The sequence below is a fragment of the Oncorhynchus masou genome, chromosome 4, assembly GCF_036934945.1.
Source record: "Oncorhynchus masou masou isolate Uvic2021 chromosome 4, UVic_Omas_1.1, whole genome shotgun sequence".
Lineage (NCBI taxonomy): Eukaryota > Metazoa > Chordata > Actinopteri > Salmoniformes > Salmonidae > Oncorhynchus > Oncorhynchus masou.
In genome coordinates, this window is record NC_088215.1 from 7282193 (window position 1) to 7298483 (window position 16291).

Genomic DNA, 16291 nt, shown 5'->3' on the forward strand with positions numbered 1-16291 from the left:
ATGTGTGGTGAGGAGAGGGGATCGGTGTGAGACACACACACACACACACACACTGCTGTGCAGCCTTTTATAACACAATAGAACACCATTCAAAAACAAAATTTGTATTTAACTTTATTTAACATTCACTTTGGAGGAGATGGAACACAGATAGACACAGAGGGTATAAAAAAAGTAAATATGGAATGACAGAACACATGTTGAATACTCCTGACTTCGCCATTATGCTAACTCATTATGGTAAAATAACTCCCCTTTTTGTGGCATTTACAAGAAACCCTTAGGTCAAAATGTTGAAATTCATCTAAACACATTTGAATGAATTACTGCCAAACCCCTCAGTGATAATGCATTGTCATTGGTCAATGTGCCAGCCAATCAAGTATCAATCACGACGCTAAAGTGTGTCCACTTCATGCTCTTACAAAGCTTCAACCATGCTTTGGTTCAGAATCAGAGCAAGACGGTAAAACCCTCCTGGTCTCAAACACACACATGCACTAAAACACACCCGTTTTGCACACTCTTGCGACCCCCATTCCATCGGTTTTCCAGGCAGTGGGAACATGGCGGTGTCACAGCAGGCTGGGTACCATTATCATTCTTCACCCTTACTCACAGGTGTCAAATCTCTCCCCACGCACACACACACGCACATACACACACACACGCACACACACGCACACACACACACACACACGCACCTCAAGAGCTTGGGCCAAATCGAGCAGCTGTCCCAGTCATGCTAAACCTGGTCCACACTACAGCTCAACCTCGTCTGTCTAGTACACTGGACAGGCTGGCAGCCACGCACATGACACACAACAATAAAAAGCTGCCCATTTGTGTAGAATATATACAACAATCAAAAAAATCAACTGAACCAAAGACATCTGAGCCCATTGGGAATCTGTCCAATGAATTGACACTGCTGCCCCCCCCCCCCCCTTGGTGTTCATGGCCAGACGAGGTGTAGTAAACTGGTCAGGCGGCTTTAGTTTGGTTCATGGCGTCTGCATACAAGTCCAGATCATTCCTAGCCCCTCACCCTCTTCACGTCACGTCGATCCGACAGGGTGTGATAGGCATGAGCAAAAAGGTTATAGCTCCACCCTGCCCTCTGATAGGCTAGGTGAAGACTTCGCCATACTGCGTACACCTGTCCAATCCTGGCATATTCAGACAGGTGACTATCCTACAGTGGCTAGGGGGTTGTTTAGCGGGCGGGGCCTAGAAATAGCTAGTGAGGTATAGGCAGCACACTATCGGGCGAAGCAGACCACGGCACACCTATAAGCGAAGCCAACGAGAGGAAGAGACTGGCGAAAGCGGCCTCACTTCCTCACGGACGCACCTGAACTTTGGCTTTGTCGGCTTTGTCCTTTGCCTGCAACCACAGCGGGGGAGAGGAGAACAAAGAACGGCTGTTGGCTGAGACACAGCTGTACTATCAGAAGCACTACCATACAGACATGCTTTATCTCAGGGAGCACAGGTCGCTCATAACACTAACCCACCGACGGAGAGGAACACGCTATTTCAGGAGGACAGGCTCTCTTACTGGGTTTTACAACAAAGTGCTATGGGGACATCTAGTGGTAAATGGTGGGAACTCCAACTGTGGCTTTCTTACTATGTTTCTTTCTCTCACTAACAAAAGACAAAAATGCATTCAGAATCATTTTGAGTTTGTCTAGAGTGCTATTTCCTTTACAAGGGGTCAGTTTGACAAATTCCTAAGCAAAAGTCAAAGGCCACAAACGGACACTATGAAATTTAGGGTCTAAAACCATAAACCAGCATATCATGAAACTCAGAATTTATGACAACTTTATGTAATGATACAGAATGCATTCAGAAAGTATTCAGACCCCTTGACTTTTTCCAGATTGTTACATTACAGCCTTATTCTAAAATATATATATATTTTTTAAATCCCTCATCAATCTACACACATTACCCCATAATGATGAAGCAAAAACAGGTTTTTAGACATTTTTGCAAATGTATTAGAAATATCACATTTACATAAGTATTCAGATCCTTCACCCAGTATTTTGTTGAAGAACCTTTGGCAGCGATTACAGCTTCGGGTCTTCTTAGGTATGACGCTACAAGCCTGGCACACCTGTATTTGGGACGTTTCTCCCATTCTTCTTTGCAGATCCTCTCGAGCTCTGTCAGGTTGGATGGGGAGCGTCACTGCCAAGCTATCTTCAGGTCTTTCCAGAGATGTTTGATCGGGTTCAAATCCAGGCTCTGGCTGGGCCACGGAAGGACATTGAGACTCCTGGCTGTGTGCTTAGGGTCGTTGTCCTGTTGGAAGGTGAACCTTCGCCCCAGTCTGAGATCCTGAGCAGAGCGTTCTCGCTGTACTTTGCTCCGTTTATCTTTCCCACGATCCTGACTAGTCTCCAAGTCTCTGCCGCTGAAAAACATTTCAAGCATGGTGCTGCCACCATCATGCTTCGCCGTAGGGATGGTGCCAGGTTTCCTCCAGACGTGACACTTGGTATTCAGGTCAAAGAGTTCAATATTGATTTCATCAGAACAGAGAATCTTGTTTCTCATGGTCTGAGTCCTTTAGGTGCCTTTTGGCAAACTCCAAGCGAGCTGTCATGTGCCTTTTACTGAGGAGTGGCTTCTGTCTGGCCCCTCTACCATAAAGGCCTGACTGGTGGAGTGCTGCAGAGATGGTTGTCCTTCTGGAAGGTTCTCCCATCTCCACAGAGGAACTCTGTAGCTCTGTCAGAATGACCATCGGGTTCTTGGTCACGTCCCTGACCAAGGCCCCTCTTCCCCAACTGCTTAGTTTGGCCGGGTGGCCACCTCTAGGAAGAGTCTTGGTGGTTTCAAACTTTTTCCATTTAAGAATGATGTAGGCCACTGTGTTCTTGGGGACCTTCAATGCTGCAGAAATATTTTGGTACCTTTCCCCAGATCTGTGCCTCGACACAATCCTGTCTCGAAGCTCAACGGACAATTCCTTCAACCTCATGGTTTCATTTTTTGCTCTGACATGCAGTGTCAACTGTGGAACCTGATATAGACAGGTGTGTGTCCAAAACATGTCCAATCAATTGAATTTACCACAGGTGGACCTCCAATCAACTTGTTTTAAACATCTCAAGGATGATCAATGGAAACAGGATGCACCTGAGCTCAATTTCGAGTCACATAGCAGAAGGTCTGAAATGTAAATAAGATATTTCTGTTCTTTATTTGGAATAATTTTGCTAAAAAAAAAAAAAAACTGTTTTCACTTTGTCATTATGGGGTAGTGTGTGTAGATCGATGAGGAAAATAAGGCTGTAACGTAACAACATGCGGAGAAAGGGAAGGGGACTGAATACTTTCTGAATGCCCTGTAAACTGCTCTGTATTCGATTCAGTGCACCTCCAATGCAATGCATTTTAAAACCTGCCGTGATTACTGCCCTCTTGTGGATAAGCGATGAACAAACGTGAGCGAAATCAACTCCTCAAGTCAAAGTTTGTTGGTTGCGTACACAGTTTAGCAGATGCGTTAGCGGGTCCAACGAAATGCTCGTGTTGATAAAGACATAGTAAAAATCCACACTGAACAACTAACTGTGCTGTCCATCTTTGTATTGACCTCTCATTGCTATAGGCACACAGCTTAAAACTTCCACCCTTGTACTGCTCTAGTATAGAACAAGCAGCCAAAAATAACCTATGGGCCAAAAAGGAGGAAGATAAAAGAAATATGACCAGATGGTGATGAGAAAGAAATTTTAAAAAACAGACAAAAAGTTTGTTGACAGACAGATGTACATCATAGACAGACAGACAGACAGGAAACATTTACTAACAATCTCCTTCCAACCAGTTATAGCCCAATGGGGAGTCCCCGATTCCCACCCGTTTTCCCTGTGCCTATAGTCCATCCAGGTGAGGTGTACGCGGCTGCAGTATATACACAGACACCCGCTACACAGTTGAGGGAGGTATAGGACTGAGAGGTCCAGTTGGTAGAGCACGGCGCTTCCAACGCCAGGGTTGCGGGTTCGACTCCCCCGGGGGACCAGTAGGGGGAAAAAAGTATGAAAAATGTCTTCACTCACTACTGTCAGTAACTCTGGATAAGATCGTGTGCTAAATGACCAAAACACGATGAGTAGTAAAAGAAGAGGTGGAGGACTAATAGACGAAGGGAAAAAGAGATAAGGGAGAGAAGGAGAAGAACAGAGTGTGTTTGTGTATGTGGGTGGTGGGGGTTGGCTGCAATGCCCCTGTAATGAACAGGCACTGAACCATGTGTCCATCGTCCTACCCTTCTGTCCTTGGGGTCTGCAGAGGTGAAGGCCTGTTTTCCTATTGGATGATATGAGGAAGTCGCCCTGTGGGACACTTGTATTTTCAGCATATTGTATTTGTATTCTGTCCTATTTTATTGTGGAAGGAGCCTACCTGTACGTATACAGTTTCATAAACGCTATCTTTGTAGAGAATAATATCTATATAAAAGAAAATAAATATACATTTGTATTGTAGGACAATTTTCAGTCACATTTCACTTCCAGCTTGACAGCTTTACACTTGGTTTTCTCAACACAAGACGAGGCTATTTACAGCTCAAGACAATGATTTATAAGAGCAATTCCTGCCATCTGATAGCTCTTGTTCTTGTGCTAATTCCAACCCCACACTGAGAACAAATTGTTAGTAAACTGGATCTATTTGCAGTAGCCTTAAACCACGTACAAATGATCAGAGCGGAAGAGAGTGAGAAAGCGAGTGATTGGACACAAAGGAGGAAGACAAAAGAGGAACAGAGGCAAGGAAAGGAGACAGCGGATGGGAGGACGGGAGCGAGGAGAGGAGAGATACCTTTAGGAAGTGATAGTTAATTTGGCAATCCTGGAAGAGAGGGAGAAAGACGGGGAAAAGGGAGGAGAGAAACTCAGGCATTAGATTTGACAAGACAAAGGGTGGGCATCTAGAGGTCTCACAGAGCACAGATGAGAGATGAGGAAGTGTTACGCTAAGGGAGAAAAAGGAAGAGAGAGAGGGGCAGAAAGAAAGAGAGAAGGGCAGGCAGAAAGAGAGAAGGGCAGGCAGAAAGAGAGAAGGGCAGGCAGAAAGAGAGAAGGGCAGGCAGAAAGAGAGAAGGGCAGGCAGAAAGAGAGAAGGGCAGGCAGAAAGAGAGAAGGGCAGGCAGAAAGAGAGAAGGGCAGGCAGAAAGAGAGAAGGGCAGGCAGAAAGAGAGAAGGGCAGGCAGAAAGAGAGAAGGGCAGGCAGAAAGAGAGAAGGGCAGGCAGAAAGAGAGAAGGGCAGGCAGAAAGAGAGAAGGGGAGGCAGAGCGTGAGGAGGGAGACAGGGGAAGAGCGATAGGGAGAGACCGGAAGAGAGAGAGAAAGGGAAAGCTATTTTCTTAGACCAAACTTGTCTCAGTCAGACACAGTAGTAGCTGTGCATACCAGCCAAAGCGAGAATGATCTTTTACAATGCACCTACATTTGTGAAAGACATGGAAGAATATAATGCCACACATACCAACCTTAAGATATCTTGTCAGTGGGCCACAGAAATAGACCAACTAGACAAGTTTACAATTAAGCACTATAGACAGGAACATCTTGAGCCCTCACACTCTCTAGTTCACATTGCTTCATATGTCTCGCCTGGTAACCCATGGCAATCCAAGCACACACAGCACAGCACGTCGGGGTACCAAAGGGTTGTTCATTTGAAATGAATTAGGGGGAAAAAAAAAAAAAGAGTACTTGAATAAGAGACATGCTACTAACCCATCCATCCCTCCACTCTAACCCCTCCATCCCTCCACGCTAACCCCTCCATCCCTCCACTCTCACCCCTCCATCCCTCCACTCTCACCCCTCCATCCCTCCACTCTCACCCCTCCATCCCTCCACTCTCACCCCTCCATCCCTCCACTCTCACCCCTCCATCCCTCCACTCTCACCCCTCCATCCCTCCACTCTCACCCCTCCATCCCTCCACTCTAACCCCTCCATCCCTCCACTCTAACCCCTCCATCCCTCCACTCTAACCCCTCCATCCCTCCACTCTAACCCCTCCATCCCTCCACTCTAACCCCTCCATCCCTCCACTCCTACCCCTCCACTCTAACCCCTCCATTCCTCCACTCTAAACCCTCCATCCCTCCACTCTAACCCCTCCACTCTACCCCCTCCATCCCTCCACTCTACACATCCACGATAACCCCTCCATCCCTCCACTCTAACCCCTCCATCCCTCCACTCTAACCCCTCCATCCCTCCACTCTAACCCCTCCATCCCTCCACTCTAACCCCTCCATCTCTCCACTACAACCCCTCCACTCTAACCCCTCCACCCCTCCACTCTAAACCCTCCATCCCTCCACTCTAACTCCTCCACTCTACCCCCTCCATCCCTCCACTCTACACATCCACGATAACCCCTCCATCCCTCCACTCTACACCTCCACGATAACCCCTCCATCCCTCCACTCTACACCTCCACAATAACCCCTCCATCCCTCCACTCCAACCCCTCCATCCCTCTACTCCAACCCCTCCACTCCAACCCCTCCATCCCTCTACTCCAACCCCTCCACTCCAACCCCTCCATCCCTCTACTCCAACCCATCCACTCTAACCACTCCAACCCCTCCATCCCTCTACTCCAACCCCTCCACTCTAACCACTCTAACCCCTCCACTCTAACCCCTCCATCCCTCCACTCCATCCCTCCACTCTAACCCCTCCATCCCTCCACTCTAACCCCTCCATCCCTCCACTCTACCCTCCATCCCTCCACTCTACACCTCCACGATAACCCCTCCATCCCTCCACTCTACACCTCCACGATAACCCCTCCATCCCTCCACTCCAACCCCTCCACTCCAACCCCTCCATCCCTCTACTCCAACCCCTCCACTCCAACCCCTCCATCCCTCTACTCCAACCCCTCCATCCCTCTACTCCAACCCCTCCATCCCTCTACTCCAACCCCTCCATCCCTCTACTCCAACCCCTCCATCCCTCTACTCCAACCCCTCCACTCCAACCCCTCCATCCCTCTACTCCAACCCCTCCACTCCAACCCCTCCATCCCTCTACTCCAACCCCTCCACTCTAACCACTCTAACCCCTCCCCTAACCCCTCCACTCTAACCCCTCCATCCCTCCACTCCATCCCTCCACTCCATCCCTCCACTCTAACCCCTCCATCCCTCCCGATAACCCCTCCATCCCTCTACTCCAACCCCTCCACTCCAACCCCTCCATCCCTCTACTCCAACCCCTCCACTCTAACCACTCTAACCCCTCCACTCTAACCCCTCCACTCTAACCCCTCCATCCCTCCACTCTAACCCCTCCATCCCTCCACTCTACCCCTCCATCCCTCCACTCTACCCCCTCCATCCCTCCACTCTACACCTCCACGATAACCCCTCCATCCCTCCACTCTACACCTCCACGATAACCCTTCCATCCCTCTACTCCAACCCCTCCACTCCAACCCCTCCATCCCTCTACTCCAACCCCTCCATCCCTCTACTCCAACCCCTCCATCCCTCTACTCCAACCCCTCCATCCCTCTACTCCAACCCCTCCATCCCTCTACTCCAACCCCTCCATCCTTCTACTCCAATCCCTCCACTCCAACCCCTCCATCCCTCTACTCCAACCCCTCCACTCCAACCCCTACATACATTTACCTCATTTAGCAGCTCTTATCCCTTACATCCCTCTACTCCAACCCCTCCACTCTAACCACTCTAACCCCTCCACTCTAACCCCTCCATCCCTCCACTCCATCCCTCCACTCTACCCCCTCCATCCCTCCACTCTACACCTCCACGATAACCCCTCCATCCCTCCACTCTACACCTCCACGATAACCCCTCCATCCCTCCACTCTACACCTCGATAACCCCTCCATCCCTCCACTCTACCCCCTCCATCCCTCCACTCTAACCCCTCCATCCCTCCACTCTACACCTCCACGATAACCCCTCCATCCCTCCATTCTACACCTCCACAATAACCCCTCCATCCCTCCACTCTAACCCCTCCACTCTACCCCCTCCATCCCTCCACTCTACACCTCCACGATAACCCCTCCATCCCTCCACTCTACACCTCCATCCCTTCACTCTACACCTCCATGATAACCCCTCCATCCCTCCACTCTAACCCCTCCACTCTAACCCCTACATCCCTCCACTCTACCCCCTCCATCCCTCCACTCTAACCCTTCCAACCCTCCATGCTAACCCTCCATCCCTTCACCTAACCCCTCCACTCTAACCCCTCCATCCCTCCACTCTAACCCCTCCACCCCTCCATCCCTTCACTCCAACCCCTCCATCCCTCCACTCCAACCCCTCCATCCCTCCCCTCCCCTCCACTCCAACCCCTCCATCCCTCCACTCTAACCCCTCCATCCCTCCACTCTAACCCCTCCATCCCTCCACTCTAACCCCTCCATCCCTCCACTCTAACCCCTCCATCCCTACACTCTAACCCCTCCATCCCCACTCTAACCCCTCCACTCTAACCCCTCCATCCCTCCACTCTAACCCCTCCAACCCTCCCTAACCCTCCACTCTAACCCCTCCATCCCTCCACTCTAACCCCTCCATCCCTCCACTCTAACCCCTCCATCCCTCCACTCCTAACCCCTCCACTCTAACCCCTCCATCCCTCCATAACCCCTCCACCCTCCACTCTAACCCTCCATCCCTCCACTCTAACCCCTCCACTCTAACCCCTCCTAACCCCTCCACTCTAACCCCTCCATCCCTCCACTCTAACCCCTCCATCCCTCCACTCTAACCCCTCCATCCCTCCACTCTAACCCCTCCATCCCTCCACTCTAACCCCTCCATCCCTAACCCCTCCACCCCTCCACCTAACCCCTCCACTCTAACCCCTCCATCCCTCCACTCCACTCTAACCCCTCCATCCCTCCCTCCAACCCTCCCATCCCTCCACCCCTCCACCCCTCCATCCCTCCACTCTAACCCCTCCATCCCTCCACTCCACCCCTCCAACCCTCCACTCTAACCCTCCATCCCTCCACTCTAACCCCTCCATCCCTCCACTCTAACCCCTCCATCCCCTAACCCCTCCACCCCTCCACTCTAACCCCTCCATCCCTCCACTCTAACCCCCCCTCCTAACCCCTCCACCCCTCCACTCTAACCCCTCCATTCCTAACCCCTCCACTCTAACCCCTCCATCTAACCCCTCCTAACCCCTCCAACCCCTCCAACCCTCCACTCTAACCCCTCCACTCTAACCCCTCCAACCCTCCACTCTAACCCCTCCACTCTAACCCCTCCACCCCTCCACTCTAACCTCTCCACCCCTCCACTCTAACCCCTCCACCCCTCCACTCTAACCCCTCCACCCCTCCACTCTAACCCCTCCATCCTTCCACTCTAACCTCTCCACCCCTCCACTCTAACCCCTCCAACCCTCCACTCTAACCCCTCCACTCTAACCCCTCCACCCCTCCAATCTAACCCCTCCACCCCTCCACTCTAACCCCTCCACTCTAACCCCTCCATCCCTCCACTCTAACCCCTCCATCCCTCCACTCTAACCCATCCATCCCTCCACTCTAACCCCTCCACCCCTCCACTCTAACCCCTCCATCCCTCCACCCTAACCCCTCCACTCTAACCCCTCCACCCCTCCACTCTAACCCCTCCACCCCTCCATAACCCCTCCACTCTAACCCCTCCACCCCTCCATCCCTCCACTCTAACCCCTCCACTCCAACCCCTCCACTAACCCCTCCACTCTAACCCCTCCACCCCTCCACTCTAACCCCTCCATCCCTCCACCCAACCCCTCCTAACCCCTCCACCCCTCCATAACCCCTCCACTCTAACCCCTCCATCCCTCCACTCTAACCCCTCCATCCCTCCACTCTAACCCCTCCATCCCTCCACTCTAACCCCTCCACCCCTCCATCCCTCCACTCTAACCCCTCCACTCCAACCCCTCCACCCCTCCACTCTAACCCCTCCATCCCTCCACTCTAACCCCTCCAACCCTCCACTCTAACCCCTCCAACCCTCCACTCACCCCTCCACTCTAACCCCTCCATCCCTCCACTCTAACCCCTCCACTCTAACCCCTCCATCCCTCCACTCTAACCCCTCCAACCCTCCACTCTACACCCTCCACGATAACCCCTCCATCCCTCCACTCCAACCCTCCACTCGATAACCCCTCCATCCCTCCACTCTAACCCCTCCATCCCTCCACTCTAACCCCTCCATCCCTCCACTCTAACCCCTCCATCCCTCCATCTAACTCCTCCATCCCTCCACTCTAACCCCTCCATCCCTCCACTCTAACCCCTCCACTCTAACCCCTCCATCCCTCCACTCTACCCCTCCCACTCGATAACCCCTCCATCCCTCCACTCTAACCCCTCCATCCCTCCACTAACCCCTCCACCACTCTAACCCCTCCATCCCTCCATTCAACACCTCCACGATAACCCCTCCATCCCTCCCCTCCCTCCACCCTCCACTCTAACCCTTCCATCCCTCCACTCTAACCCCCCTCCACTCTAACCCCTCCATCCCTCCACTCTAACCCCTCCACCTCCACAATAACCCCTCCATCCCTCCACTCTAACCCCTCCATCCCTCCACGATAACCCCTCCATCCCTCCACTAACCCCTCCATCCCTCCACTCTAACCCCTCCATCCCTCCATTCTACACCTCCCTCGATAACCCCTCCATCCCTCCCTCCACTCTCCACCTCCACGATAACCCCTCCATCCCTCCACTCTAACCCCTCCTCTAACCCCTCCATCCCTCCACTCTAACCCCTCCATCCCTCCACTCTGCACCTCCACTCTAACCCCTCCATCCCTCCATTCTAACCCCTCCACTCTAACCCCTCCATCCCTCCACTTAACCCCTCCACCTCCACTCTAACCCCTCCATCCCTCCACTCTAACCCCTCCATCCCTCCACTCTAACATCTCCACGATAACCCCTCCATCCCTCCACTCTAAACCCCTCCACTCTAACCCCTCCATCCCTCCACTAACCCCTCCACGATAACCCCTCCATCCCTCCACTCTAACCCCTCCACGATAACCCCTCCATCCCTCCACTCTAACACCTCCACGATAACCCCTCCATCCCTCCACTCTAACCCCTCCACCCTCCACCTAACCCCTCCATCCCTCCACTCTACCACCTCCATCCCTCCACTCTAACCCCTCCATCCCTCCACTCTAACCCTCCAACCCTCCACTCTAACCCTCCATCCCTCCACTCTAACCCCTACTCTAACCCCTCCCCCTCCACTCTAACCCCTCCATCCCTCCACTCTAACCCCTCCACCCCTCCATCCCTTCAACTCCAACCCTCCATCCCTCCACTCTAACCCCTCCATCCCTCCACTCTAACCCCTCCCCCTCCACTCTAACCCCTCCATCCCTCCACTCTAACCCCTCCATCCCTCCACTCTAACCCCTCCATCCCTCCACTCTAACCCCTCCATCCTTTAACCCTCCATCCCTCCACTCTAACCCTCCATCCCTCCACTCTAACCCCTCCACTCTCCCTCCACCCCTCCACTCTAACCCCTCCATCCCTCCACTCTAAACCCCTCCATCCCTCCACTCTAACCCCTCCATCCCTCCACTCTAACCCCTCCATCCCTCCACTCTAACCCCTCCACCCCTCCACTCTAACCCCTCCATCCCTCCACTCTAACCCCTCCACTCTAACCCCTCCACCCCTCCACTCTAACCCCTCCACCCCTCCACTCTAACCCCTCCACTCTAACCACTCTACCCTCCACCCCTCCACTCTAACCCCTCCAACCCTCCACTCTAACCCCTCCACTCTAACCCCACTCCTCCCTCTAACCCCTCCATCCCTCCACCCTAACCCCTCCATCCCTCTAACCTCTCCACCCCTCCACTCTAACCCCTCCATCCCTCCACTCTAACCCCTCCATCCCTCCACTCTAACCCCTCCATCCCTCCACTCTAACCCCTCCCCCTCCACTCTAACCCTCCATCCCTCCACTCTAACCCCTCCATCCCTCCACTCTAACCCCTCCATCCCTCCACTCTAACCCCTCCACTTTAACCCTCCATCCCTCCACTCTAATCCCTCCACTCTAACCCCTCCACTCTAACCCCTCCATCCCTCCACTCTAACCCCTCCATCCCTCCACTCTAACCCCTCCATCCCTCCACTCTAACCCCTCCATCCCTCCACTCTAACCCCTCCATCCCTCCACTCTAACCCCTCCACTCTAACCCTCCATCCCTCCACTCTAACCCCTCCATCCCTCCACTCTAACCCCTCCATCCCTCCACTCTAACCCCTCCACTCTAACCCCTCCATCCCTCCACTCTAACCCCTCCATCCCTCCACTCTAACCCCTCCATCCCTCCACTCTAACCCCTCCATCCCTCCACTCTAACCCCTCCATCCCTCCACTCTAACCCCTCCACCCCTCCACTCCAACCCTCCACTCCAACCCCTCCATCCCTCCACTCTAACCCCTCCATCCCTCCACTCTAACCCCTCCATCCCCTCCATCCCTCCATCCCTCTAACCCCTCCATCCCTCCACTCTAACCCTCCATCCCTCCACTCTAACCCTCCATCCCTCCACTCTAACCCCTCCATCCCTCCACTCTAACCCCTCCATCCCTCCACTCTAACCCCTCCATCCCTCCACTCTAACCCCTCCATCCCTCCACTCTAACCCTCCACTCTAACCCTCCACTCTAACCCCTCCATCCCTCCACTCTAACCCCTCCATCCCTCCACTCTAACCCCTCCATCCCTCCACTCTAACCCCTCCATCCCTCCACTCTAACCCCTCCATCCCTCCCTCCTAACCCCTCCACCCCTCCATCCCTCCACTCTAACCCCTCCACTCTAACCCCTCCATCCCTCCACCCTCCCTCCACTCCAACCCCTCCCTCCAACCCCTCCACTCCAACCCCTCCCTCCAACCCCTCCACTCTAACCCCTCCATCCCTCCACTCTAACCCCTCCATCCCTCCAGGTGATAATGACCCCTCCATCCCTCCATCTGAAGTTCCCTCCATCCCTCCATCAGCAAGACCAGCCACCCAGTGATAATGACACACAGTACACTAGTGTCCATCTGACGGTGTGATGTCTGTGGCCCCAGGCCGAGTCTGCACTCAACATGACGGAGAGGTGTACGGGCCATGGATGGGTCAAGCTATTCATCAATACTGTAGTCTCGTTACTGTTAACAGGCTCTGTCTATTGGATAAGGCTCAGTCAAAATATAACACAAGGCCATCAGCTGTGTCTACCTGATGAACCCAAAGGACAACACAAGAGTAACTGAAAGAAAATAACAGTTCTAGAATGAAAACCTAATGCAGAGATGGTTTGAGAACAAAATAAATAACATACGCAATATACTTTCAAATGACTAAACCCAAATGGAAACTGGGTAGAAATGATAATCAACCTATACATACAGTTTCTCAACTATCCAGCTCTCTAGCAATCACTCGACAGTCACGGAGCATCGAAGATTCCAAAAAAAGATAAAGTACTATTTTTATCAAATTTTTACGACGGCAAGGAAATGTAACATATTTTCACTGCGGCCTTCCGTTAAAGACTGAATGTGGCCCCAAGGACACCCCGGATCTAAATGCCCGTAAGACAAGTGGTGGATATCTTTCTATCCATATCATTCAATCAATTATGGAGCTTTTGGAATATAGTTTATTCCAATATAAACTAAAACGGATATTCTCAGGAGTAACGAACAAATCCTTCCTGCCCAAATCCATGTTTGTGCTGATGAACTAGCAGCTTTACAGTGACACCGGTCTGAGTCACCCCTGATTCTAGAACAGCGGGGGTCAAAGGTCAATCCCTACCATATTCTATAAGCCTGTATCTACAAAGCTGGATATACTATTGTCTTGGAGGACAAGAAAAAGACCACCGCACCTTCGAGCCACCCAGAGTAATTAATAACGAGGCAGCCTCTCATTGGGCGCCTGGAGACAGACGAGCGGCACAACAGAGTTTTAATTAACAGCCCTGTTACCATGGAGAATCCATGGCCCTTTCATGTCCAGATTCTCCGGGACACACAGTGCTTACGGTCTGGAGGGGGATGGTGGCCATCTTGAAATGCAAACATATTTGTCATGGAGAAGGGCCAAATTCAATTATGCCAGTTTAATGTGGTTGTGGAGTGGCTTTGGTAGAGGCTCAAGGACTTAATATGATGAGTTCACTTAGTCACGGTCACAAACATAACATGTAGATATAAACAGGACAAAAACACACGCGCGTTACTGAATAAAACGGAAGTCACTCATACAAACTAACAGGCATACAAAGAGACATATCACGACGTGTAATAAAAATCACAGAATGTTCGATGAAAGCAGGACGGGCTGCAGTAACCAACGATTATTCGGATAATATGTTCTCCAGTCTGGTTTCTGAGGCCTCACCTCAAACTTCTGTCTGAGCTCCTCGTTCCCGTCATCCTCCTCTGAGATGGGCACGTTGTAGAACTCGCCCTCCTCTTGGTTCAACATCTTGTACCTGAGAGAGAGAGAGAGAGAGAAAGAGAACGAAAAAGAGAGTGAAAGAGAGCATTCATATTTCAATTATGATTGTTTACAAAAACAACATTATGGATGTGAATCCAAGCCCATGGACTTTCTGAGACCCAGCTTGCTATTTATAGTGCAGTCGATGAGCGTTAAAAGTAACAGAATGTTTCTAAGAGCATAAAAACATCTCAACAGCCTATAAAACCCAGAAAGAGATGTTATACCCGGAGACAAAAAGCTAGGTATGGAGCGGCCACTAGTTGACATCTCTGCATTCCTCCCTCCCTCCCTGCATCACTTCAACCCTCTGTCCCTCATCTAACCTCCGGATTCCTACCCACTTGGCCCCCAGACACATAGTTCATTACAAAGCAATAGTCCCTCTGGCTCCAGTGCATTGGGCCAGAATGATCCTTGTGTTGGCGGTGCTCATGAAACACATCACTATTTATGACCCACAGACATCAGATGGCACCTCAAAGGGCACTGAGCTGTGGAGATAAAGTTCACTGTTGCTGTTGTGATTAATGATCGGTTGGCACCAGACTGAGATATAAGGGACCACAACGCCAGGAGGCTCTGTGATGATGACCAACAATGACATGGAAATGCATGTAAGTTGAGAAGAAGGGACTTAAGTCAAGGTTATCTTTCGGATGTATCACTGCACTTTTCAAATAGAAATCGCTATAAAAAAAGATCAGATTCCAGCTGTGATTGCTTCAAACGGATAAACCAGGATAAATTGAATTAATGTTCATTAAGATCCCTTCTCCGCTATTAACTTAATGACTGCTACTCTTCCGACAAACGCAATGCTCTCTGTAATTATTGGGACAGTGAAGCAGTGTTATGTCTTTTGGCTCTATACTACAAAAGTCTGGATTTGAAATTAAAACAATGATGATGAAGTTAAAGTGCAGACTGTCAGCTTTAATTTGAGGGTATCGTCATCGAATGAACCATTTAGAAATTAAAGCACTTTTTGTACATAGTGAATCCGTTTTAGGGGAGCAAAAGTATTGGGACAAATTCTGAATGAATCGTCAATAATGATGAGTGAGAAAGTTACACAAATATTATACCCCCAAGACACGCTAACCTCTCATCATTACAATAACTTTTATTTCTTTCATCACATTCCCAGTGGGTCAGAAGTTTACATACACTCAATTAAATTGTTTAACTTGGGTCAAACGTTTCGGGTAGCCTTCCCACAATAAGTTGGGTGAATTTTCGTCCATTGCTCCTGACAGAGCTGGTGTAACTGAGTCAGGTTTGTAGGCCTCCTTCCTCGCACAAACTTTTTCAGTTCTGTCCACAAATGTTCTATAGAATTGATGTTAGGGCTTTGTGATGGACACTCCAATACCTTGACTTTGGTGTCCTTAAGCCATTTTCCACAACTTGGGAAGGATGCTTGGGGTCATTGTCCATTTGGAAGATCCATTTGCGACCAAGCTTTAACTTCCTGACTGATGGCTTGAGATGTTGCTTCAATATATTCACATAATTTTCTTCCCTCATGATGCCATCAATTTTGTGAAGTGCACCAGTCCCTCCTGCAGCAAAGCATTCCTAAAAGATGATGCTGCCACCCCCGTGCTTCACGGTTGGGATGGTGTTCTTCGGCTTGCAAACCTCCCCTTTTTCCTCCAAACATAACGATGGCAAATTATGGCCAAACAGACCAGA

General features: G+C 51.0%; 1 protein-coding gene across 1 annotated transcript in view; it reads right to left on the reverse strand.

The window, feature by feature from the left end:
• LOC135522487 (protein kinase C alpha type-like) overlaps positions 1-16291 on the reverse strand; it is a 226709-nt gene that overhangs the window by 49121 nt on the left and 161297 nt on the right. The window contains exon 8 of the mRNA XM_064948789.1: positions 14492-14585. Coding sequence (XP_064804861.1) covers positions 14492-14585 — 94 coding nt within the window. The remainder of the gene's footprint in view (positions 1-14491; positions 14586-16291) is intronic.